The 26,558-nt window shown below is 51.2% G+C and overlaps 1 protein-coding gene across 1 annotated transcript in view; it reads right to left on the bottom strand.

The window, feature by feature from the left end:
• LOC140406643 (low-density lipoprotein receptor-related protein 1B-like) overlaps positions 1-26,558 on the bottom strand; it is a 1,956,985-nt gene that overhangs the window by 740,641 nt on the left and 1,189,786 nt on the right. The window contains exon 7 of the mRNA XM_072494650.1: positions 25,391-25,553. Coding sequence (XP_072350751.1) covers positions 25,391-25,553 — 163 coding nt within the window. The remainder of the gene's footprint in view (positions 1-25,390; positions 25,554-26,558) is intronic.

Below are 26,558 nucleotides of genomic sequence, written 5' to 3'. Positions count from 1 at the left end.
GAAAAGCAACAATCCTTCACTGTCTTTAAGTTCACAAAAGCCAATCTAATGATAGACTTTTATCCCGGACGAGCCCCCAATTGTTATGGGTGAGACTTTTTCCCCCCCAAAATGTATCATGGAGTTCAACCAACCTCTCCCTTTCATGTATTTGTTGCTTTTCCTAGCACACGGCTTTTTCCCTAGGTGTGGGATTACAATTATGGACACGTGGGTTTTTAAACACAAAACACTGTTTATTCCATGAACTCAACTGAACATCTTGAATAAACATTGGATCTCTTAACACCCCTTACTTCAAAGATAACTCAGAAAATATTGCAACAGTAAATAATTCCTTAAAATGTTCCTTCAAACTTCCAAGAGACTTAACACCTTTAACCAAAATCACATCAGGTTAAAGGTTTTATTATTATGAATTTAAATCACCCAAATCATCCAGATATGGGGCAGAATTCTCCGCAATCGGCGCGATGTCCGCCGACCGGTGCCAAAAATGGCGCGAATCAGTCCGGCATCGCGCCGACCCAAAGGTGCGGAATCCTCCGCATCTTGAGCGGCCGAGCCCTAACCTTGAGGGGCTAGGCCCGCGCTGAACTGATTTCCGCCCCGCCAGCTGGAGGGAAAGGCCTTTGGTGCCCCGTCAGCTGGCGCGAAACTGACTTTGCCCGGCGGCGCATGCGTGGGAGCATCAGCGGCCGCTCACGGCATCCCCGCGCATGCGCAGTGGAGGGGGTCTCTTCCGCCTCCGCCATGGTGGAGACCATAGCGAAGGCGGAAGGAAAAGAGTGCCCCCATGGTACAGGCCCACCCGCGGATCGGTGGGCCCCGATCGCGGGCCAGGCCACCGTGGGGGCACCCCCCCCCGGGCTAGATCGCCCCGCGCCCCCCCCCAAGGACCTCGGAGCCCGCCCGTGCCGCCTTGTCCTGCCGGTAAGAGAGGTGGTTTAATCCACGCCGGCGGGACAGGCTTTCCAGCAGCGGGACTTCGGTCCATGCGGGCCAGAGAATCTCCAGGGGGGGTGGGGGGGCCCGCCAACCGGCGCGGCGTGATTCCCGCCCCCGCCGAATATCCGGTGCCGGAGAATTTGGCAACCGGCGGGGGTGGGATTCATGCTAGCTCCCGGCGATTCTCCGACCCGGCGGGGGTCGGAGAATCTCGCCCCACAGTCTTTTGTGGCAGACATGACAGCAAATCCAGCTCACTGCAAAACACAGACACTCACAAGCTCTTTTCAAACTAACTGCAGCTCTCTGGAAACACACAGACACACACCAGCTCTTTTTCAAAACTGTCAAACTAAACTACAAAATGGCTGACCTGACCTCAGCTCCATTAACTCTCTGACATCACTGTTTTCTTAAAGGTACATTGCTTAAACATCCATGTCTTAAAGGTACCCTCACATGACAAGAGGAAATCAGGATATATGATGAGGTGATAGATCATTTTGACTGGCACTGCTCTCCGAAAAAGAACAAAACGTTTCAACGATACCTATTTCGTATCAGCACCAAGAAGGCCGATGAGTCATATGACAGTTTTTTGACAGATTTGAGGTTGAAGGCCCAATCTTGCAATTTTGATCATCTGCAGATGTCGATGATCCAGGATCAAATAATATTTGGCACATCAAATTATGGACTCCATGAAAGATTGATGTGCGATGGCAACCTCATACTCGATAATACCATCTAAATGTGCCAGGCAAGTGAGGTGGCTGCGCGGCAGATGAATAGGCTCAGATTCAAAAAATATTGCTGCGCATCTCGAAGAAGATGTTGCCATAAGCATTGTGATGCAGTCGAAAAAGAAATGTGTTTTCAGTGCTGGTGGCCATTTTGAAAGCACTTGTTGCCATTAAAAAATAAACATGGTCTCAGTGCGGGTGGCTATTTTGAGCGGCTCACCAGATCCGCCATTTTGTGCCAGAAGTGCGGCAACAGACATTTGCCACAACAATGCCCCGCACTGGGAAAAATTTGTTACTAGTGTGGTGGGACGGGTCAGTTTGTGAGGCGATCCACTTTACGTCTGAAGGTTGTCCAAACAAAATCGATGAGTGTGAGTACAGATAAATGCAGCAAACATCGGACTGATGCGCGCATGATCTCACGAAGGAAAACAAAGGGCTCGGCCAGCCAAAGCAAAACATTTTCTCTCGCTATCTGCAGCCATAGTGAGGTGAATGAGGAGACGATAGAGGACAGATGGACAATCCTGTTACTGATAAATGGCACGCCAGTTAACTGTAAGCTCGACACAGGAGCAATGACCAATCTGATCCCACTATCAGCAGTGGAACACCTGAAAGTCAAGCCTAAAATGGTCCCACAGGCGGCACTCCTGAAGGATTACAATGGTCATCAGATCACGACCTTAAGTGCATGTGAGCTTGAAGTCACAGTCAAGGACAGAATATGCAGGTAATCTTCTCCATAGTAGAGATGGAGGGCGAAACGCTCATTGGAATGGCGGCCTATGAACAGCTTGGGCTCGTCAAGCGGGTATAAATGACAGACAGCATGGCACCCTACTGATATATCTCTGTTGAGTCCACCATGAAGTACTGTCCGGAGGTGTTTCAAGCATTTGGCACTCTGTCTTTTACATATTGCATCCAGCTGAAGGAGAATGCGAAGCCGGTCGTACACATGCCCAGATGTGTGCCTGGTCCGCTGAAGGATAAGTTCACGACTGAGCTGCAAAGAATTAGGAATTGGGAATCATCAGGCGCATTGAGAGGCCCACAGATTGGGTCAACTCCACGGTGTGTGTAAAGAAGAGGTATGTGACCTGAGGATATGTATGGACCCCAATGATCTCAACCTAAATATAAAAAGGGAGCATTACTTGATCCCGAAGAGGGAAGAGATAGCGTGCAAAATGGCTGGAGCGCCGAGTTTCAATAAGCTTGAAAGTCGCAAGGCTTCTGGCAGCTAAAGCTCGACAACGCGAACGCTAGGTTGTGTATGTTCAACAAGCCCTTCGGGCGATATTGCTTCCTGCAAATGCCATTCAGCATAATTTTGGTGTCTGAAATTTTCCATCATGCCAAGGAGCATGTAGTAGAAGAATTACCAGTCACCCATGTCTACATTGATAATATCATCATCCGGGGGATCCACATGCGAAGAGCATGAAAAAGGCTGCTGCAAGCTCGGGGTGGATACCATCACATTCTTAGGAGATAGGCTATCAGCAAAACGTTTGCAGCTGGATGATGAAGAAATCAAGGCTATTCTAACGATGCCACAGCCCACAGACAAAAAAGGCATCTTATGTGTGCTTGGCGTGATACATTTCATGGGCAAATTTCTTACTAACGTGACCTCCAAAATGTCCCAGTTGAGAGACTTAATAAAGAAGGATGTAGTTTTTAATTGGCCACCCAAACACGAGCAGGAGTGGCAGGCGCTGCGTAAATCACTAACGACAGCGCAAGTTCTTGCCTTTTTTGACCTGACAAAAAAGATGAAGATCTCCACTGATGCGTCTCAGGATGGCCTTGGAGTGGTGTTTCTGCAGCAGGGTGCAGACGGCAGCTGGCTGCTGGCGGCATATGCGTTGAGACCGATGACCGAAACAGAGCGCAGATATGCGTAGATCAAAACGGAATGCCTTGGGCTGGTCACGGGTCTGGAGAAGTTTCATGCTTACGTGTATGGGCTGCTTACGTACCTGGTGGAGACTGACCACATGCCACTTGTTTCCATAGTACAAATAAATTTGTGTCAAATATCCCCAAGAATATAACGCCTTAAGGTGAAGCTCCGGCGCTACGACTTTGACCTTATATATGCACCAGGCAGGTACCTTGCAGTCGCTGACACACTCTCTCGAGCCACGAGCATCAATGAGGCATGCCTGCTGGAGGATGATATTCAGCTTCATGTCAACCTCGTCGCTGCGTCGCTTCCCGTCTCAGACAAAAAAAATCAAGCTTGATAAAGGCAGAAACAGCTCAGGATGTAGTCCTGCAAAAGGTGCTCAAATATATTAGAGAGGTTTGGCCCAAAGGTTCCTGCTCTAAGCACTACAGTGTACGGTTTCTGGAAGGGGGGTGAGTGGCCGGCCACTACTAGTATCTCCTGGGTGGAAGGCCCCAGGATGTGCTCCAATGGATTCTCCTCAGTTTGGGTGCTTGTGGGCCCATGGTTTACTCCTTGCAATGGACGGGCAGCTGGAGTGAGTTCCAGAAGCCTCAACATCACCTGGCCCTGCCAGTACTGGAGGCCAGTAATTGTCTGAACCATATAGCTGAAGTCCTCAGCCATGGTCTTCAGGGACTGAGCCATGTTTCCGGATTCTCCCGTCATGGATCTGACCTCATCCCTGAGGCTTTCCACTGTGGATGCCACTCTTGCAGTGTTGGCCTGGGTGCCACGCATCGCCGGCAACATCTCAAGTGACAGAAGGCTGTGGAACTCGTCCATTTGGCCTTGTAGTTGCAAGACTGTCACTGACACACTCTTCTGGTATCCCAGCTCTAACTTTGCATCTCAAGCAGCTATGGAATGAATGTGGCTAGAGGCATGGCACCTGGCTGGGTACAGCTGAGTCCTGGGATCCAGCAGACCTCCGACTGTCCAATCCCTGGGGCATTCCTGACTCCACCTAATGTGCATCAGAAGCTGTGTGGTGCTCACCAGATAGTGGCCCAGAAGCCTGCCTGCTAAGGTCGCCCACTGAGATGTATGTCTCTACGATGGTGAATGGTGCAGGCGATAGTCATGGCACACCTTCAGTGTCCTCCTCGCACATCTCCTCTAAAGTTGTGTCAAGGGTGGACGGTGAGACATTGTTGGTGGACGGGCCGGGCTTTTAGGTGACCTTCATGCAAGGAATCAAGATGGTATTAATACATGATCTGCTCAAGGGTTTGCTCTGAGCTCACAGATTGGTGATCTGTATGAAGTGACTCCTCTCTTTTCTCGCACACGCCCGCTTCACTCTTAGCACAGGCCTGCTGCTGTTCCTCCCCTATGAGCTCCATGGAACTCTCCTCGAAAAGAGTCAGGATCGTCAGCTGGGGCATCACACTGCCCACCTTCTCTCATTTGTGGTGGTTGTGTGCGTGTTTCTCCTTCAGGAACACAAATGGAGATGATGTGAACTGGTTGTCTGGTGGGTCAGATATTGATGATTCCTGGCTGGAATGACAGCAAATGCTGTGGAGCCATTTAAATGCAGCGTCCCCTTGATTTAAGTGCTCAGATGACCCCCGGACAAGAGAATCAGGCGCTCCACACCTCAGGCAAGGCGTTTTTCATTTGGGGAAGGAAGATTTTCCAAATACCTAAATATTGCAGCCCACATCACGGCATCTGGGCCAATAGGAATCATTCCACATTTCTGGCTGAAAATGACACTTAGCTATTTGTTTTGGTAAATTCTGCCCATTGAGTCAAATAGATTTCATATAAAATTAAAATACATCCTTATCAGGCTTTACTGGGAAAAATGCAATTACTGTGTGCATTTCCATACCAACAGCGGGATTCTCACTGACTCAGATCGGAGAGTAAAAGAATCATTTTGATGCATGTTGGAAAATTCTGAACTCTGCTTATCTGAAACAGCAGCTCACTATGAATAGCAACCAAGAATGTTATCAACAAGGAGAGGTGTATGAAAGAGAACGTGGCTTTCAAAAAAAACTTAATTAAGATTTCAAATGGAACAAACCACAATCTGTGGGCAAATCTACATCTTGCGATTATGAAATATTTTGACTTTCTTCGAACATAATGGACGATGTACAGGTAGGTCATTTATAAGAAAATATTAATGCACGCGGGGACTTGGAAAACCTTTTTAATGATTTAATCAGTTCCATTCCTCCTTTCTTTTATTCATAGAATCTCTTGACTCATCCCCCATTTCATGTTGGATGTTCTGGTCTACAAACAGGTCAACACGGCTGGAGATGGTGTTCCTCTATTTTATTAACAACTCAACTGTAATAACATACTGTAAGCTTGGGTATGTGCATTACCAGCTTATCTGTGGACCCTGTCCTATCACTATCTAGGTGAGGCACTCAGCACATGGTGAATGTCTGAGAGGCAGGCTGTGAGCTCTGTGCTCTGAGCTGGCTGCTGCTAGAACCAGCGGGATCTCTGGTGTCCCCTGTCTTTATAGTGTGTGTGCTCTCACTGGTGATTGGCTGCGATGTTGTGTATGCTGGTTGGTCCTACTGCATGTCCATCAGTGTGTCAGTGTGTGTCTGCACCATGATATGCTGATGTATATCATGACACCCCCCCTTTTCACAAAGAATATGTGCCTACATGAGAATAAATAAAGTGTAGCGAGTGTGTCTGATCATGTATGTGCAACATTTACATCAATATGTACATGTGGCTATGCTATATACACGGGAAGGTGCCAGGTGCAGAGGAAAACTATGTTACGCCAAGAACGAAACAAATGCTATTCACAAACGATGAAAAACTCTTAAACAGTACGGCAGAACAAGTCAGTGAGTCCAATAGTGCAAGGTTTATAAATCAAGTCTTTGGGGTGGGCGACAAATTCGGGTTGACCGCCTCAAGGGTGGTTCAGGATCCACCGGCTGAGGAATGGGCCGAGCCATGGTCGAGTGAGGAGGAGGCAGGTTATCCGGAAGCTCAACAAAGTCCATGTCAGGGACAACAGGAGGGCGTGGCACCGGTGCAGAATTTTGTAGTGAGCGTGGAACCAGACGAAGGGCACGCCGATTGCGGTGGCGATTGGAGCCATCAGGCAAACGAACCAGAAACAAGGGGGGAGCCACCTGTCTAAGAACCTCAGTGGTTACCAACCAGCCGCCCTCCGGAAGATGTATGCGGACATGATCTCCAGGCACCAGGGCAGGAAGATCAGTCGCCCGAGCATCATGAGCCGCCTTGTGTTGCTCACGCTCTTGTTGCATCCGCCGAAGTCCCGGAGCATGGTCGAGGTCTGGGATGTGAATGGACAGCACAGTGGTCCTGAGGGTGTGACCCATAAGCAGTTGAGCCAGCGATAGGCCCATGGACAGTGGGACCGAGCGATAGGCCAGCAAGGCAAGGTAGAAGTCAGATTCTGCATTAGCAGCCTTGCAGATGAGCCTTTTTACAATGTGGACGCCCTTCTCTGCTTTGCCATTTGACTGAGGGTGCAGGGGACTGGACATCACGTGTGCAAAGTTGTATGCACTAGCGAAGGAAGACCTTTCCTGACTCGCGAAGCAGGGGCCATTGTCTGACATCACGGTGAGCGGAATGCCGTGGCGAGCAAAGGTTACATGCCCAGATAACAGCCGATGACGTGGTGTCGTGCAGGCGTACAACCTCGGGATAGCTGGAAAAGTAGTCGATGATGATGATGTAGTCCCTGCCGAGCGCATGGAACAGGTCCATGCCCACCTTCGACCAGGGGGACGTGACCAACTCATGGGGCTGAAGGGTCTCACGTGGTTGTGCCAGCTGGAACCGCTGACGGGTGGGGCAACAGTGTTGGCAATGTCCTCATTTATTCCCGGCCAGTATACAGCCTCTCAGGCCCTCTGTCGGCACTTCTCAATGCTGAGATGGCCTTCGTGCAGCTGTTCTAAGACAAGCCGGTGCATGCTGTGTGGGATCGCAATGTGGTCCAGCTTCAGAAGGACAACATCCTCGACTGCCAAGTCGTCCTGAATGTTGTAAAACTGTGGGCATTGTCCCTTGAGCCACCCGTCCATCATGTGGTGCATCACACGTTGCAGAAGGGGGTCAGCCGCAGTCTCACGGCGAATGTGGGCAAGGCGTTCGGCAGTGGCCGGCAGATTGGCAGAAGTGAAGGCTACATGTGCATCGACTTGGCCAACAAACCCCTCTGGGTCGGACGGAGTGTCTGCTATGACGAGGTCCTTACGAGGAGTGTAGACAAGTTGGAAGTCGTACCTCCAGAGTGTGAGCAGAATGCGCTAGAGGCAAGGGGTCATGTCATTAAGGTCCTTTTGGATGATGCCAACCAGCGGACAATGGTCAATCTCCACAGTGAACTGGGGAAGGCCATACACATAGTCGTTGAACTTGTCAACGCCAGTCAACAGGCCTAGGCACTCCTCAATTTGTGCATAGCGCTGCTCTGTGGGGGTCATGGCCCGTGACGTATAGGCGACAGGGACCCATGATGAGGCGTCATCTCATTGCAGGAGGACCGCCCCAATGCCGGATTGGCTGGAGTCAGTCGAGATCTTCGTCTCCCTTGCAGGATCGAAGAACGCCAGTACCGGGGCGGTGGTGAGCTTGACCTTGAGCTCCTCCCATGCATGCTGGTGGGTGGGAAGCCACTGGAATTCAGTTGTCTTTCTCACAAGGTGCCGGAGAGCTGTGGTGTGGGAAGCGAGGTTCGGGATGAATTTTCCCAGGAAGTTGACCATTCCGAGGAAGCGTAGCACTGCCTTCTTGTCTGTCAGCTTCTGCATAGCCGTGATAGCCTTGTCGGCATCCGGCTGCACCCCCAACCGGGAGATGTGGTTCCCCAAGAACTTGAGGTTCAGCCAAAAGAATATTTGGCTCTGTTAAGGCGCAGGCCCTGGTCCCGTATCCGTTGAAAGACGTGTTGGAGGCGACTGATATGCTCCTGCGGTGTGGTAGACCAAATAATGATATCGTCCACATAGACGCGCAGGCCTTCGATGCCCTCCATCATCTGTTCCATGATGCGATGGAAAACTTCAGAGGCCGATATGATTCCAAATGGCATCCTATTGTAGCAGTATCTGCCAAATGGAGTGTTGGAAGTGCACAGCTTCCTGCTGGACTGATCCAATTGAATCTGCCTGAAGCCCTTTGAGGCATCAAGCTTGGTGAATATTTTTGCCCGAGCCATCTCGCACGTGATCTCCTCACGTTTGGGTATAGGGTAATGTTCCCTCATTACATTGCGATTTAAGTCTTTCGGATCAATACAGATCCGGAGCTCGCCGGAAGGCTTCTTGACGCACACCATGGAGCTGACCCATGCAGTTGGCTCCGTCACCCGGGAAAGCACTCCTTGGTCCTGAAGGTCCTGCAGCTGCTGCTTGAGGCGGTCCTTGAGGGGTGCTGGGACTCTGCGAGGTGCATGAACTATCGGGGTGGCATCCTGTTTGAGCAGGATTTTGTATGTGTAGGGCAGTGTACCCATGCCCTCAAAAGCATCCTGGTTGTGAGAGAGGATTGAGTTTAGTTGCGCCCTGAATTCTGCATCTTGGAAGTCAGACGTGCCTTCTGGAGAGAGAGAGAGTGTACTCGCTGAACGAGGTGGAGGAGTTTGCACACCTGTGCGCCTAGCAGAGAGTCCTTTGAACAGTCCACGATCTCGAAGGGTAGGGTGGCTTTACGCGAGTTGTGCGTCACTTCAAGTTGGCATGACCCCGTGGCGGGGATGACGTTGCCATTATAGTCCACCAGTTGACAGATGGATGGAAGAATTGCTGGCTTGACCATCAGGGTTTGAAGTGCTGACCATGCGAGGAGATTTGCGGAAGCACCCGTGTCCAGGCGGAATGTGATCTGGGATCGGTTGACCGTCAGGGTGGCACACCACTCGTCGTCCGGATCAATGCTGTGCACCGACAGCGGCTGGTGAGTTCGACTCGGGGACAGCTTGTTCTTGTTGATGACAGCAACGCGGAAAGGCTCCCTGTCCTCAGTGTCACTGGTCTGTATGATGTCAGGATCGGACTCGGTGAACGTGGGTAGAATTGCCCGAACATTTCTGCGAGGCTGGTTAAACTGTTGCGATTTGGCAGGCAGAGGTGCTCGACAGCAGCAGCATAGTGGCCAAGCCTTCCACAGCGTAGGCATTGTCGCGCTTTGGCCGGACATTGCCGCTTTAAATGGGCGGAGCCACAGTTGCCGCACATCATGACGTCAGTGCGTTCGTTGCGCCACCGCGCATGCGCGGTGTGGTCTTGCATAGTGCGCGCCTGCGCATTGCGTTCCTCCATGTCAACGTCCCCTCTTTTGGCGCGTACAAGCACGGGAGGCCTCAGAAAGCGCGCAAAACGGCCGCCCTCCTCCGGGCCGCGGGCCGGGAGGTAGTCGATCGACTGGACCCACTCCGCCTCGTGGGGCCCCTGCCGTGCCGTTTCAGCCGCCTGGATGTGTGAGTACCGGCTGGTGGCGTTCTCATGCAGGATGCATGTCTCGATGGCCATCGCTAGAGTGAGTTGCTTAATTTTAAGGAGCTGCTAGCGCAGGGTGTCCGACATGACCCCGAAAACTATCTGGTCGCGTATCATGGAGTCAGACGTGGGCCCATAGCCGCAGGAGTGCGCGAGGATGTGGAGGTGCATTAACTAAGACTGGAAAGGCTCATCCTTACCCTGCAGGCGCTGCTGGAACAGGTACCTTTCGAAGCTTTCATTAAATTCAACGCTGAAGTGTTCATCAAATTTTAGGAGCACCATCTTGTATTTGGTTTTGTCCTCGCCGTCCGCAAATGTAAGGGAGTTAAAGATGTGGATGGCGTTTTGCCCTGCCGTGGAGAGAAGAAGGGCAATCTTCCTGGTGTCCGATGCATTCTCCCTGTCTGTGCCCTCCAGGAAGAGCTGGAAGCGCTGTTTAAAAAGCTTCCAATTCACTCCGAGATTGCCAGCAATGCGTAGCAGCGGCAGCGGCGGGTTGATGTTCTCCATGCTCCCGGATGGCGGATTGCTGATAAGTTGCAGGTAGGTCTCACAGGGGCTGGTATGCGTCCACTCCTGGAACCATGTCATGTTGGGTGTTCTGGTCTACAAACAGGTCAACACGGCTGGAGATGGTGTAACTCTATTTTATTGACAACTCAACTGTAATAACATACTGTAAGCTTGGGTACGTCCATTACCAGCTTCTCTGTGAACCCTGTCCTATCACTATCTAGGGCAGCACGGTAGCATAGTGGGCAGCACGGTAGCATAGTGGATAGCACAATTGCGTCACAGCTCCAGGGTCCCAGGTTCGATTCCCGGCTTGGGTCACTGTCTGTGCGGAGTCTGCACGTCCTCCCTGTGTGTGCGTGGGTTTCCTCCGGGTACTCCGGTTTCCTCCCACAGTCCAAAGATGTGCAGGTTAGGTGGATTGGCCATGTTAAATTGTCCTTAGTGTCCAAAATTGCCCTTAGTGTTGGGTGGGGTTACTGGGTTATGGGGATAGGGTGGAGGTGTGGGCTTCGGTAGGGTGCTCTTTCCAAGAGCCGGTGCAGACTCGATGGGCCGAATGGCCTCCTTCTGCACTGTAAATTCTATGAAATAAATTCTAGGTGAGGCACTCAGCACATGGTGAATGTCTGTGATGCAGGCTGTGAGCTCTGTGCTCTGAGCTGGCTGCTGCTAGAACCAGCGGGAACTCTGATGTCCCCTGTCTTTATAGTGCGTGTGCTCTCACTGGTGATTGGATGCGATGTTGTGTATGCTGGTTGGTCCTACTGTATGTCCATCAGTGTGTCAGTGTGTGTGTGATTGCACCATGATATGCTGATGTATATCATGACACCCCAGACTTGCTTTGTATCAGTTGATTGGTACATTTCTGACGACTTTACCCACTTTTGATTTTCACTTTCCCTTTCAGTTCTTTTTGCTGCAAAGTTCGGATTCTCTGCCTGCTGTTAGTAATTGTAGTGTTTGCATTTTCAAAATATCAATAAACATGGATGAGGTACAAAAATGTCCTGTCGACTTTCAGATTTTAACTCGTACTTTAGTTCGGAAAATGGAAATCAACTTAGGAGCTGGAAAGACACCACAGAGCGAGGTTAGTCAGGTTGGTGGTTTGATGCTACAACAGTTTTTGTATGCCTACTGTTTGCATGTTGCACAACTGAACCATGCACTATGTCATCCACGGATAACCCTAGTCACTCTTTTGTTTTCTAAAATACAAATTGTCTGGTGCACGCTCGCAGATTGCATGCATTCTAATTGCTGCACAAAAACTGGGCTTTGACCTTTATGTTGCCTGTAGTCACATATCAGCTGCAAGCGAAAGGACTGGAATAACTTTTGCTTCAAGTATATGACAGAGTTGACATGAGGCACCCACAAAGCAATATGCATGCAGTTGATGATACCCCGAACCATAGATAGGTCTGCACTCCTGGAAAACCTTTATTCTCATTCTGCTTGCTTCGTTCTGGACGTGATGGTGGAATGAAATTCTCTCTCTTTGCAAAGACAGCGTCGATAAGCTCCCTTATACAGCAGTGAACTGTATACAAGGAAGTCTGCATATCTCCTGCAGTAATCTGACAAGGGCCAAACTCAATAAAGTTCAGAGTCACAGTCAGTTTGACAGCCACAGTGAATACAATCTTTGCCCTTCTCTGAAGGCATCTATCCACCCGACTGGGTCCTTCCCGACCTGGGGAGGACCGCCCAACATCCTGACGCACCTGATCGGGAAACAGAAGAGGACCGACGAGTAGATCCGAACAGGCCGAGATCGAGGCCCGAGGGAATACCCGACCTAACCACCGGATCCGAACATGTTATCCTGCCCAACCTGACCCAGAAAGATCCTGCCCAATGACCCAAACAGTGAAGACCCCACTCAGGGACCCGAACATGCTGAAAGGAAGACCTGACCTCGCGGAACCCCGGGGCCCGACCGGACCGCGAACCTGCCCCACCCACCCGACCCCACCGGCAATGCTGAAATCTCAACCAGAGCCCAGGAGCCCTCCAGATGCAACCGCTTACCTTCCACAAGGTCAGGTCTCTCTCATCGGGTCCTGGGACCAATCAGAAGCAGCCACCGCCTAAGGAAACGAGGGAAACGTGCCGATCTGCAGGTGAGACTAAAACAACGCGGTTTCAAGTCTCCCCTCCCCAGCACACGCCTGGCAAACATCCAAGTGATCGAAAACAAGCTGGACGAGCTTAACGTTAGAATCTCAGAGGGAAGTGAGAGACTGCTGTCTGCTCTGTTTCACGGAGGCATGGCTCACTCCTGCTTCACCAGTCTATGTCGTGCAACCTGAGCGCGTCTATATTCACTGGATGGACCGCACTGCACAACGTCCTTGGGCAAGGCGAAAAGTGGAGGACTTCAACACCGAGATGAGGTTCACTTCTGCCAACATTGCAGCAGTCTACAACTCACCCCAGGCGGAAATGATGAAGGCGTTGATGAGTTGTACACCGCTATAAAAACCTTAAAACACAATACCGGGAGGGTTTGTTCATTGTGGCAGGTGACTTCAACCAGGCCAATCTCAAGAGTGTACTGCCAAAATACCACCAATACAGCTCCTCTCCCATCAGGGGCCCCAACATCCATGACACTGCTACACAAACATCAAGGGCACTACTGCTCCATCTCCCGACCACATTTTGGAAGATTGGACCACAAGATAATGCTACATCTCCCGGCGTACAAGTAAAGATTTAAGCGGGAGGATCTGGTTAAGAAGTTCATGCAATGCTGGCCCGAGGGAACAGAAGAGCTTCTCCGAGACTGCTAGGAATCAGCGCATTGGTCCATATTCAAGAACTCAGCAGCCAACCTAAACAATTATGCCACTTTTGTCACAGATTTCATTAGTAATTGTATCGTGGACTGCATGCCAGTAGTACGTACTTTCCCCAACTGGAAACCAAGTTTTAACCGGGAGATCCATTCCCTACTGAAGTCCAGGTCTGAGGCATTCAAGGCGGCTGACCTTGACTGACCTACACAAGAAATCAAGTTATGACCTCCACAAGGCCATCCAGTGGACCTGACATCTATCTTTATGTGTGTCACAAGGAGGCTTACATCAACACTGCAATGAAGTTACTGTGAAAATCTCCTAGTCGCCACACTCCATCGCCTGTTTGCGTACACAATTCAGAATATCCAATTCACACAACAGCACGTCTTTCGGGACTTGTGGGAGGAAACCGGAGCACCCGGAAGAAACCCACACAGATACGGGGAGAAAGTGCAGACTTCGCATTGACAGTGACCCAAGCTAGGAATCAAATCCGGGTCCCTGGCACTGTGAAGCAACCATGCTAGCCACTGTGCTATCTTGTCGCCCAGATGAAGTGTGTGTCGAGAGGTTGGTTATGAGACACATCACCTCCAACATTCCAGATCGCCTTGATCCATTGCAATTCGCATAATACAACAACCGGTCCACAGCAGACGAAATGTCTCTGGCGCGTTACTCATCCCTGGAGCAACTCGACAACAAGGACGCCTACATGAGACCCCTGTTCATTGTCTACATCTCCGTCTTCAACACCATAATCCCAGCCAAGCTCATATCCAAACTCCAAAACCTAGAACTCTGCAACTGGATCGTCGACTTCCTGACCCACAAACTACAATCAGTAAGAAAAAACACTTCCTCCACAATAATCCTCAATACTAGGACTCTGAAAGGCTGCGTACATAGCCCCCTACTATACTCCCTATACACACACGACTGCTTGGAAAAATTGGCTCCAACTCCATCTACATGTTTGCTGATGACATGATCGTAGTGAGTCTGATCTCAAACAACGACGAGTCAGAGTACAGGAGGGAGATAGAGAACCTCGTGGCATGGTGCAATGACAACAATCTCTCCCTCAATGTCAACAAAACAAAAGAGTTGGTCATCGACTTCAGGAAGCAGAATGTTGTACATGCTCGTGTCTGTATAAATGGTGCCGAGGTGGAGATGGTTGACAGCTTCATGTTCCTAGGTGTGCACATCCCAAAAAAGATGTCCTGGTCCATCCATGTCGACGCTTTGGCAAAGAAAGCACAACAGCACCTTTACTCCCTCCGGAAATTAAGGAAATTCGGCATGTCCACAAAGACAACTATAAATTTTTATAGATGTACCATAGAAAGCATCCTATCTGGCTGCATCACAGCCTGATATGGCAACTGCTTGGCCCAAGGCTACAATAAACTACAGAGTCATGAACATAGCCCAGTCCATCACACAAACCCGCCTCCCACCCATTGACTCTGTCTACACTTCCCGCTGCGTTGGGAAAGTGGGCAGCATAATAAAAGATCCCTCCCACCCAGCTTTTCACTCTTCCAACTTCTTGCATTTGGCAGAAGATACAAAGGTCTGACAAAACGTACTAACAGATTCCTAAACAGTTTCTTCCGCACTGTTACTAGACTCCTGAATGGCCCTCTTATGGACTGAACTGGTCTTTCTACGCTTCTTCTGTCCAGTTGCAGCATTATATTCCGTACGCTTCACCTGATGTCTTAGGTTTATGTATTTACATTGTGTATTTGTCATTTGTTCTATGTATTCATGTATGGAACAATCTGCCTGGACTGTACGCAGAACAATACTTTCCACTGTACCTCAATACACGTGACAATAAATACATCAAATAAAGTGGCAGCATGAGTTGGGAGATTTCAGTGATAACCTTTTTTTGGGGAAAAGCATTGGTCAGGCCTGATGCTCATGTAGGGGAATTGCTCCCTCACAGCTTTTGCGGATTTGATATCCTGCTGGGAAGCCCTTCTGTTCTTCCGTCCTCTTCCAACAGCTATTCTTGTTGTGCATGGACTCTGTTGATTCGATCTGACATGCTCAATGCCAAGAGGAAGGTCCAGCAGCCCACCCAGATCTGGGAGCAACCTGCCGTACCAATCTCTGCATACTCTTGAAATTTTCACCAACTATATAAAACACACAAAATTCAAAGACTTGCAGAAACAGCCAGACAAAATAAGCAAGCAACTAATCCATCTGAATTTGATGATACCTTAGCATAGTGCTGGTGGGGGTTCCTTCACATTTTTAATATCCTGTTCAGGTTTACGATGTTACGAGGCTAGAGCATAGAAATGCAAAAATGGAAGCACTGACACAGCTTGCTCTCCGATTGATGTAACAATCCACTGCTCTGCATGTCTTTGGGCAATTGATTGGATGGAGCCGGGCCATTCTTCCCCATACGGGGAGGATGTCCTATCTCAGAGAGCTGCCGGTTTGTGAGGGGGTGGGAAATGCATGGGTGGAAAGATGTTGGTGGAGGTGGGGGAAGCCTCCAGTGCGCACAGTTGTCTAGTAAAAATTTGCAGTCCCCCACCAACCCTACCCTCCTTGATCAACCACTAGTTCATCCGGTGTGTCCTGACAGAAGGACACTTAACACTGGCCTGCAGTCTCAGTGGGTGAAATCCCAACAATGGTGGGAAAAGGCTATTAACTGGTCATTAATTGGTTCTCAATTGACCCATGTGTTGGCAGGCCTCCTGATGCCATCCCTGCCACTAATAAAATTGCATTGGGAGAGGGCTGTTATAACCTGCCTGCTTACCACTGGCTGGGGACAAATGGCAATCCCACAATCCTTTGGGAGTATGAGCTTCCCCAATGAGGGGGGCGGAGAAATCATTAGCAGATTCTCTGCATAAATAAAGCTGGCCAGTTTGGAACCGGCTAGAGGACAGTGAGCAGCAAGGGAAGTTGCTGCTGCTGTTGTATATAAATGTTATTGTAAATACATTTTATTTCTTTCTATCTTTCAACTCTTGCTGGATTCTTCGTGGCCCTCACAAAACTGGCGACGAGGGTTAAAGTGAATAGCTGTGTACACTGCTGAAGCCACCTCCCTGGATTTTTGTTGGATACAGGTTGGAAGGTGTTTTCTATTATACCATGCCTCTGTATGGACGTTTGGATGTTTTTGACGCTGCGCTGGAAAGCTGGAACCAGTACACACAACGGATGCGTTACTATTTCCAGGCAAACAATATCACCGAAAACGAGCGCCAGGTGGTCATATTGCTCACCGCCTGTGGCCCGCATACGTTTGGGGTGATGAGGAGCCTTACGTACCTGTGGTAGTCAACACTGTTGTATATATCACATATGAGATGTAATACGGTAAAGCTCCTGTACTACAGGTACGGGGGTAGATCCCTGCCTGCTGGCTCCGCCCAGTAGGCGGAGTATAAATGTGTGTGCTCACCGAGCTGCAGCCATTTCAGCAGCAGCTGCAGGAGGCTACACACCTCTGCTTAATAAAGCCTCGATTACTCTCGACTCTCGTCTCGTCATAATTGATAGTGCATCAATTTATTAAGCAGAGGTTTTACAACGATGGACCTCTGCATCAAGCCGGATCGCCTGCACTGCTCCCTCAATCAGACAACACCAAGTTGGCCTTCGCACATTGGCTAGCCGACATCGGATCTGCGACAGAACCATCCTCAGAGGCACAGAAGGGCCAGATCCTGTACACTGGGCTGAGCTCTGATATCTTTCCTCTCATCCGGGACGTACCTACCTACGCTGAGGCCATGGCGCTACTGAAGGAGAACTACACCCAGCAAACCAACAAACTCTACGCCAGGCACCTCCCGTCCACGCGGCATCAACTCCCCGGTCAGTCTGTGGAAGATTTCTGGTGTGCCCTGCACGCCCTGGCGAGGGACTGCAATTGCCAGGCCGTTTCGACCATTGAACATTCCAAACTCCGAATAAGGGACGCTTTCGTTACAGGCATAGGGTTGGCTTACATCCGCCAGCGCCTCATAGAAGGGGCTACCCTCGACGTTGCGGCGAACAAGAAACTCGCAATCTCACGAACGGTCGCCACCCGTAATATATAAGCGTACGCCCCCGACCGCACGGCGCCCCCCTCCTGGACATCGTGGACCCCATCAGCGAGCACCCCATTGTGGACCCCACGAGCGACTGTCCTCAGCCAACCCCAAGCCTGCGCCGCGCGGCAGCCATCCAACCCCGTGGGACCCAAGTGCTGCTTCTGCGGACAAAGCAACCCCGGCAGCGCTGCCCAGCATGGGGCGTACTCTGCAAGGTCTGCGGGAAGAAAGGAAATTTCGCTGCTGTGTGCCAGGCCCGCTCAATCACCGCTGTAACCAGGCCCATTGTTCCTGCACCCCCCACGTGCAACCCGTGGGCGCCGCTATTTTCTCCCCCGCAACCTATGTGTGGTCCTTGGGCGCCATCATCTTCCTCACCTCGGACCATGTGCGGCCCGTGGACACCGCCATCTTGCTTGCCTCAGGACATGTGCGGCCCGTGGGCGCCGTCATCTTCCCCCTATCAGGTCTTGTGCGGCCCATGGGCGCCGCCATCTTTAACGCCACCCACCACGTGCGCCCCGTGGGCGCCACCATCTCCCCCGCCTCAGGACCCCTGCTCGTCGGTCACCTAATCGGGCCGCTCATCGCCTGCAACTGCCGCCGACCAGCCAGGGGCCTTCCAACACCAGCTATAGCTCGCCTCCATCATGATCAACCAGTCACGGCCGCACAACCTCGCAACCGCGTCTAAGACGGTAAAGGTCGATGGGCACACGACATCATGCCTTCTTGACTCCAGGAGCACAGAGAGCTTCATCCACCCCGATACAGTAAGGCGCTGCTCCCTCGTGGTACACCCCATTAACCAGAGAATCTCCCTGGCCTCCACTCTGTGGAGATCCGGGGGTACTGCACCGCCACCCTCACCATCCTGGGCATAGAGTTCAGTGACTTCCGGCTCTACGTCCTCCCCAACATCTGCGCTGCCTTGCTACTCGGCCTGGACTTACAGTGCAACCTCCAAAATCTAACCCTGAAATTCGGCGGGCCCCTACCATCCCTTACTGTACGCAGTCTCATGACCCTTAAGGTCGACCCGCATTCTCTGTTTGCAAACCTCACCCCGGATTGCAAACCCGTCGCCACCAGGAGAAGACGGTACAGTGCCCAGGACAGGACTTTCATCAGGTCTGAAGTCCAGCGGCTGCTGCAGGAAGGCATAATCGAGGCCAGCAACAGCCCCTGGAGAGCACAAGTGGTAGTTGTGAAAACTGGGGAGAAAAACAGGATGGTCGTTGACTACAGTCAGACCATCAATCGGTACACGCAGCTCGATGCGTACCCCCTCCCACGCATGTCTGATATGGTCAATCAGATTCCACAATACCGGGCCTTCTCGACAGTGGACCAGAAATCTGCCTGCCACCAGCTCCCCATTCGCAAGGCGGACCGCCCGTACACCGCGTTTGAAGCGGACGGCTGCCTTTACCACTTCCTTAGGGTTCCCTTCGGCATCACTAACAGGGTCTCGGTCTTCCAACGGGAGATGGACGAATGGTTGAGCGGTACGGACTGCGGGCCACCTTCCCGTACCTGGAAAACGTCACCATCTGTGGCCATGACCAGCAGGACCACAACGCTAACCTTTCCAAATTCCTCCACACCGCCAAACTCCTCAACCTAACGTACAACAAGGAGAAGGGCATGTTCAGCACCAACCGCTGAGCCATCCTCGGCTATGTGGTGCAAAATGGAGTTCTAGGGCCCGACCCCGATCGCATGCACCCCCTCATGGAACTACCTCTCCCCCACTGCCCTAAGGCTCTCAAACAATGCCTGGGGTTCTTCTCATACATACCAGTGTGTCCCTAACTGTGCGGACAAGGCCCACCCACTCATTCACTCCACCGTTTTCCCACTGAAGGCCGAGGCTCACCAGGCCTTCAACCGTATCAAGGCCGACATTGCCAAGGCCGCGATGCATGCGGTTGATGAGACGCTCCCCTTCCAAGTCGAGAGCGATGCATCAGACGTTGCTCTGGCCGCCACCCTCAACCAGGCCGGCAGACTCATGGCATTCTTTTCCCGCACCCTCAATGCCTCCGAAATCCGGCACTCTTCCGTCGAGAAGGAGGCCAAAGCCATCGTAGAAGCTATGCGGCATTGAAGGCATTACCTGGCCGGCAGGAGATTCACTCTCCTCACTGACCAACGGTCGGTTGCCTTCATGTTCAATAACACACAGCGGGGCAAGATCAAAAATGATAAAATCTTGAGGTGGAGGATCGAGCTCTCCACCTACAATTACAAGATTTTGTATCGCCCCGGTAAACTCAACGAGCCCCCCCGATGCCCTATCCCGAGGTACATGTGCCAGCACACAAGTGGACCGACTCCGGACCCTACACGACGCTTTCTGTCACCCAGGGGTCACCCGGTTCTTTCACTTCGTAAAGGCCCGCAATCTGCCCTACTTCATTGAGGAGGTCAGGCCTATCACCAGAGACTGCCAGGTCTGCGCGGAGTGCAAACCGCACTTCTACCGGCCAGATCGAGCGCACCTAGTGAAGGCCTCCTGCCCCTTTGAATGCCTCAGCATGGATTTCAAAGGACCCCTCCCTCCACCGCCCGAAACACGTATTTCCTTAATGTGGTCGACGAATACTCCAGATTCCCCATCGCCGTCCCATGCCCCGATATGACGACTGCCACCGTCATCAAAGCCCTCAACACCATCTTCGCCCTGTTCGGTTTCCCCGCCTACATCCACAGCGACCGGGGATCCTCCTTTATGAGTGATGAGCTGCGCCAGTATCTGCTCAGCAAGGGCATTGCCTCGAGCAGGATGACCAGCTACAACCCCTGGGAAAACGGGCAGGTGGAGGGAGAACAGGACGGTCTGGAATGCCATCCAGCTGGCCCAATGATCCAAAGATCTCCCGGTCTCCTGCTGACAGGAGGTCCTCCCCGACCCCCTTCGCTCCATCAGATCGCTACTATGCACGGCGACTAATGCAACCCCCCATAATTGTCTCCTTGCCTTCCCCAGGAAGTCCACCTCCGGGGTTTCGCTCCCTACGTAGCTGGCAGCTTCAGTACCCGTTCTCCTCCGCAAGCACGTGCTGCTCCACAAGGCAGTTACTCCATGCGACCCCGCAGTACGCCTACGTGGCGTACCCCGACGGCTGGCAAGACACAGTCTTCCTCAGGGACCTGGCACCAGCTGGGGCCCACACCCCGCCCCCCCTCTGCCCCGGCAACTTGTGAACTTAGTGGGGCAACATTTTAACCCAACCCCATCCACAATAGTCCAACGTTACCGGTTTAATACCGCTGAGAGGACACCAGGAGAATCCCTTGCCGAGTTTCTATCCAGGCTATGCAGGATTGTGGAGTACTGTGACTATGGTGAGACCTTGTCAGAAATGTTACGCGACCGTTTGGTTTGCGGCATTAACAATGCGGCCACCTAGAGAAAGTTGTTAGCGGAGCCAACATTGACTTTTCAACAGGCCATTCAAATAGTATTGTCCCGAGAGAGCACAGAACGGGGAGTGCAGGAGCTACAGGGAATGGAGGTGCAAGCCTTGGGGCGCAACCCCTTCCGTACGAAAGCGTACCCCTGCACCCCTGCGGTACCTTGGATGAGGCGACGTCTGGATCGACGCCAGTGGCCGTCGGACATTCCTCCCCAAAGGGAGCCTTCTCCAGAACCAATGGATGAGGAGCTCTGTCCGTGTCAGACTTGTGAGCGCCGACCCCGTCACAGACGCCTGTCTTGGGGGCGCCAGAGGCGCCGTCGTTCCAACAGATACTGGGGCCAGCCCAGGGGCCGTACCTTCCATTTGGATGAACCTGCGGCGACTACTCCCGAGGGCGTGGAGACGGAGGACGACTGTCTGCAGCTGCATTGTGTGACAGCTCCCCGTGTGGCCCCCATTAAGTTGACAGTACGGGTCAATGGTCACCCGCCATTGGTCTCCGTGATCGCCCAGAGGCCATTCGACCGCATCAAGCAGGATATACAGAGCCTTACATTAACCGACACACAGGCCAGGTTGGCCACCTACACGGGGGAACCATTGGACATTGCAGGAACTACGATGACTCCTGTTGTTTATGGATGCCAGGAGGGGCATTTCCCACTTATTGTGGTGCGCAGCCACGGGCCCAGCCTGTTGGGTCCGGACTGGTTGCATCATTTGCGGCTGCAGTGGCAGCACATCCTCCAAACATTTTCTGGAGGGTTGACTGAGGTACTAAGATGATACCCAGATGTATTCCAGCCCAGTTTGGGGAAAATAAAAGGGGCCGTAGCCCGTATCCAAGTCGAACCAGGAGCCACGCCGCGCTATTTCTGGGCGCGCCCGGTGCCTTATGCCTTGCTCGAGAAGGTAGAAGGGGAGCTCACTCGTTTGGAGACTTTGGGTATTATCAGGCCCGTCCGTTTCGCTGACTGGGCAGCAGCAATTGTACCTGTAATGAAGCCAGATGCCACAGTTCGCTTGTGCGCCGACTATAAACTTACAGTAAATACGGCTTCCCGACTCAACCGATATCCAATGCCTCGCATAGAAGATCTCTACGCGAAGCTTGCAGTCGGACTCTCGTTCACAAAATTAGATATGAGTCATGCCTACCTACAGTTGGAGCTGGACCCTGCCTCCCGGCCATATGTAACGATTAACACACACCGGGGCCTCTATGAATATACAGGATTGCCCTTTGGAGTATCCTCTGCCTGCGCTATTTTTCAATGCGTCACGGAGGGCATTTTGAGAGGTTTAACGCGTGTCACTGTCTACTTAGATGACGTTTTGAATACAGGGACATCGGAGCAGGAACATTTGGAAAATTTGGAGGCTGGCCTTAGACGCTTTTCGGAGGCTGGAGTCCGTTTACGTAGCACAAAATGCATCTTTCAGGTGAAGGAAGTAGTCTACCTGGGTTATCGGGTGAACCGCGAAGGCTTGCACCCCGTTGCAGAGAAGGTGCGCGTAATTCAAAAGGCCCCCGCCCCGACCGACACTTCGCATCTTCGTTCTTTTCTCGGCCTCGTAAACTATTACGGGAAGTTCCTCCCCAATCTGGCAACTATGCTGGCCCCGTTGCACCTTCTGCGAAAGAAGGATCACACCTGGGTTTGGGGTCAGCTGCAAGAAACCGCTTTCCGGCGGGTAAAACAACAATTGTCGTCGTCTGGGTTACTAACCCACTATGATTCTGGAAAGCCTTTGCTCATCACATGTGATGCATCCCCGTATGGTATTGGGGCCGTCCTGTCCCACAAGATGGAGAACGGGGCCGAGCGGCTGATAGCTTTCACCTCCCGCACATTGACTGCAGCGGAATAAAAAGTACGCGCATATCGAGAAGGAGGACCTGGCGGTGGTCTTTGCGGCGAAATGCTTCCACCAATACGTGTATGGCTGCCGCTTCACTATCATGACTGATCATAAGCCTCTGCTGGGACTTTTCCGAGAGGATAAGCCAATACCGCCCATTGCTTCCGCACGGATCCAGCGCTGGGCTTTGTTGCTCGCTGCCTACGAGTATTCTCTGGAGAACAAACCAGGAACTTAGATAGCGAATGCCGACGCACTGAGCCGATTGCCTTTATCGACCGGCCCCATGTCGACCCACACGACCGGTGAGGTGGTTGCAACCCTGAACTTTATGGACACCTTGCCTGTCATGGCATCACAGATCTGTGAGTTGACCCAGACGGAGCCAGTCCTGTCAAAGGTTCGGCACATAGTCCTGTATGGTGGGCAGCATAGACAGCTCCCAGGTGAGTTGCGGGCATTTTCCTCCAAGCTGTCAGAACTTAGCGTGGAAGACGGCATCCTCTTGTAGCGTGTGATTGTCCAGGAAAAAGGACAGGAGCTGATACTAAAAGATTTTCACAATGGGCATCCAGGTGTGACCAAAATGAAAATGTTGGCCCGGAGTTATGTCTGGTGGCCAGGCCTCATCACCGACATTGAGAAGGTGGCCCAAAACTGTTCCATTTGCCAGGAGCATCAGAAGCTTCTGCCGGCCGTGCCCCTACATCATTGGGAATGGCCAGGGCGGCCTTGGGCACGCTTGCATGCGGATTGCGCCGGCCCTTTTCAAGGATCCATGTTCCTTCTATTAACTGATGCCCAGTCTAAATGGCTAGAGGTGCATAAGATGGGAGGCACAACGTCCTGCACAACAATCGAGAAGATGTGTTTTCTTTCAGTACGCATGGCCTCCCCGAGGTGCTGGTCATGGACAATGGCACTCCGTTCACAAGTGAGGAGTTTGCGAGGTTCATGAAGATGAACGGCATACGCCATATCCGCACTGCCCCATCCCACCCGGCTTGAAATGGGTTGGCGGAGCGCGCAGTGCAGACATTCAAACGAGGCCTAAAGAAGCAGTCTTCCGGGTCGATGGACACGAGACTGGCTCCTTTTTTGTTTTCATATAGGACCACCCCACATGCGGTGACTGGGGTAGTTCCCGCAGAACTCCTAATGGGCCGGAGACTTCGCAACCGCCTTAGCATGATTTTCCCGGACATTGGCGCAAAAGTACGCTGCACACAAGAACGGCAGGGACAGGGATTTTCTCGGCATCAGCCGATTTGGCAGTTTGTGCCTGGTGACCCAGTGATCGTTCGGAATTTTGCTGGTGGTGCCCAGTGGGTCCCTGGCGTAACCTTTTGCCAAATGGGCCCTATATCTTACCAGGTGCAAGCCCAGGGTTGTCTCCAGTGCAAGCATGTAGACCACGTTCGGTCCAGAAGACCATCCCTTCCAAAGATTGTCGGCCCGGAGCTCATTTCTACAGCCACAGAGACCAGACACAGTGGAAAGTATTCCTTACAATCTTCCTCTGGTGCCGCACTCAAAGCCTGCGCAGGTCGTTGCAGAACCGCGTGGAGATAGAGACGCTGAGATGACGGAGGCAGCAGACTCCGACTCCGAGATGGAGACAGAGGGCGCCTCAGAGGGGGAATCCTCGGGCCCATGGGCCGTGGTTGTACAACCGTTACACTGTTCCCCATCTCGTTACACGCCGCCCGATCCAGCGCCTCGTGCAAATGGTGTCCGGCCTGCGGCAAAACGAGTCCGATGCCCTCCTTCGCCAGGGTCTTCGGTGGATTCCTTGGACTTTGGGGGGAGGAGGGATGTTATAACCAGCCTGCTTACCATTGTCTGGGGACTAATGGCAATCCCACAATCCTTTGGGAGTATGAGCTTCCCCAATGAGGGGGGGCGGAGAAATCATTAGCAGATTCCCTGCATAAATAAAGCTGGCCAGTTTGGAACCGTCTAGAGGTGAGTGAGCAGCAAGGGAAGGTGCTGCTTCTGTTGTACATATATGTTATTGTAAATAAATGTTATTTCTTTCTGTACTTCAACTCGTGCTGGATTCTTCGTGGCCCTCACAAAAGGGGCCCAGGCAGATAGACAACGGGAATGACACCCATAGCATGACGTCCAATTTTAAAGACCCTACTTCTGCCAACTCACTCCTGTGAGGTGTAAAATCAGCCCCAGGTTGCATGGGGTAATACACCCAATTTTGGAACCTTAAGGTGCCTCACAGCATCCCAAAATCAATTTAGCCCCAATGATTTTCCGCAATGAACTGCCTGATCCATTAATTAGCTGCATAAAATATGCACAGTGCTCATTAGATGCGATTCGCAATTAAAATTAACCAATTGGCATACTGAGAATGTTACACTAAACCAAAGGTGCTTCAGCCATCTAAAAGTGCACGATTGATAAGGCGCTCTTACTCGTCATAAACTTGGTTTATCCTGTATTAAATTAAATGTATTTAATATACCAACCAACGATTTCTCCAATACATATGAATGTCCTAAAACCACCTGCAGGAAATTGGATAGAATGTAAGTTAATAAACTTACCCCATGGCTGGATCAAGGGCAATTCCTTTGGGATTGTGTAGCTCCAGGTCTAGTAGTGTGATGCAAGTTTCACCATTTTGAGTGCACACAAATATTCGGTCACTGACATCATCCACAAAGTAATAGTTTCCAGTAAGCCAGTCTAAAGCCATTTGTTCCACATCTGCCAAAGCAAAAGTAACACATTATATCAAAAACACACAGGACAATTTAGTAGCAGGTTGACTGCTGTGCAAGAAACTCTTATATCCTTTCAAGCCTACAAATTTATTTCAGTATCTTGGTCTGACCTTCAGGTAATCGTGCTAAAGAATTTCTGACATAACAGTGTAATCCTCTCCATCAGGCATGTACAGCATTGATCTCTGTCATTAGCCAGTGCCTGGTATTCAAGTGCAGAAAAGAAGTAGGTTCAAATGGTAATAAAAAAAACTTAAAGAATCTAATATCTTATTGCTGCAGAGAAACAATGTTCCATAAATTCTTTTTCAGTTAACTCAGAATGTTAAGCAACTCAATTTTTCAATCTACAAGGTCTTTCTTGCACTTGTCAATGTATTAACCTCCAAGTCTGTTCGAATAATGCAAGGTTCGCTAGAATCAGTGAAGTCAGAATGCCTCTTTATTATATTTGGCCATTCTTTCATCTGCCTTTTCTTTGTCTCTCCAGCTGGCTGTGTGACAGTGTTCATTTTTATTCCAAGAAATGTTTTTGTTGAGCAAAATGGCAAGCCTATCAACCTTCTTGCATTTGCCAATGGACTTAAAGGAGAGCTCACTATCTTCGGCCATCAGTTTAGGGTTGCAATTTACCGTGCATGTGATATGCTGGTATGTTCCAGAATTGTTTTGCCTTCTCCTGTTATAGAGTGAGAGGATAGAACATAGAAAGCAGAATGAGGCCATTCGGCCCATCGAGTCTGCACCAACCCACTTAAGCCCTCACTTCCACCTTATCCCCATAACCCAATAACCCCTCCCACCCTTTTTGGACACTAAGGACAATTTAGCATGGCCAATCCACCTAACCTGCACATCTTTGGACTGTGGGAGGAAACCGGAGCACCCGGAGGAAACCCACGCAGACACGGGGAGAACGTGCAGACTCCACACAGACAGTGACCCAGCGGGGAATCGAACCGGAGACCCTGGCGCTGTGAAGCCACAG

This window comes from Scyliorhinus torazame, chromosome 2, assembly GCF_047496885.1.
Source record: "Scyliorhinus torazame isolate Kashiwa2021f chromosome 2, sScyTor2.1, whole genome shotgun sequence".
Lineage (NCBI taxonomy): Eukaryota > Metazoa > Chordata > Chondrichthyes > Carcharhiniformes > Scyliorhinidae > Scyliorhinus > Scyliorhinus torazame.
This window is presented reverse-complemented; position numbering and strand designations above follow the sequence as displayed.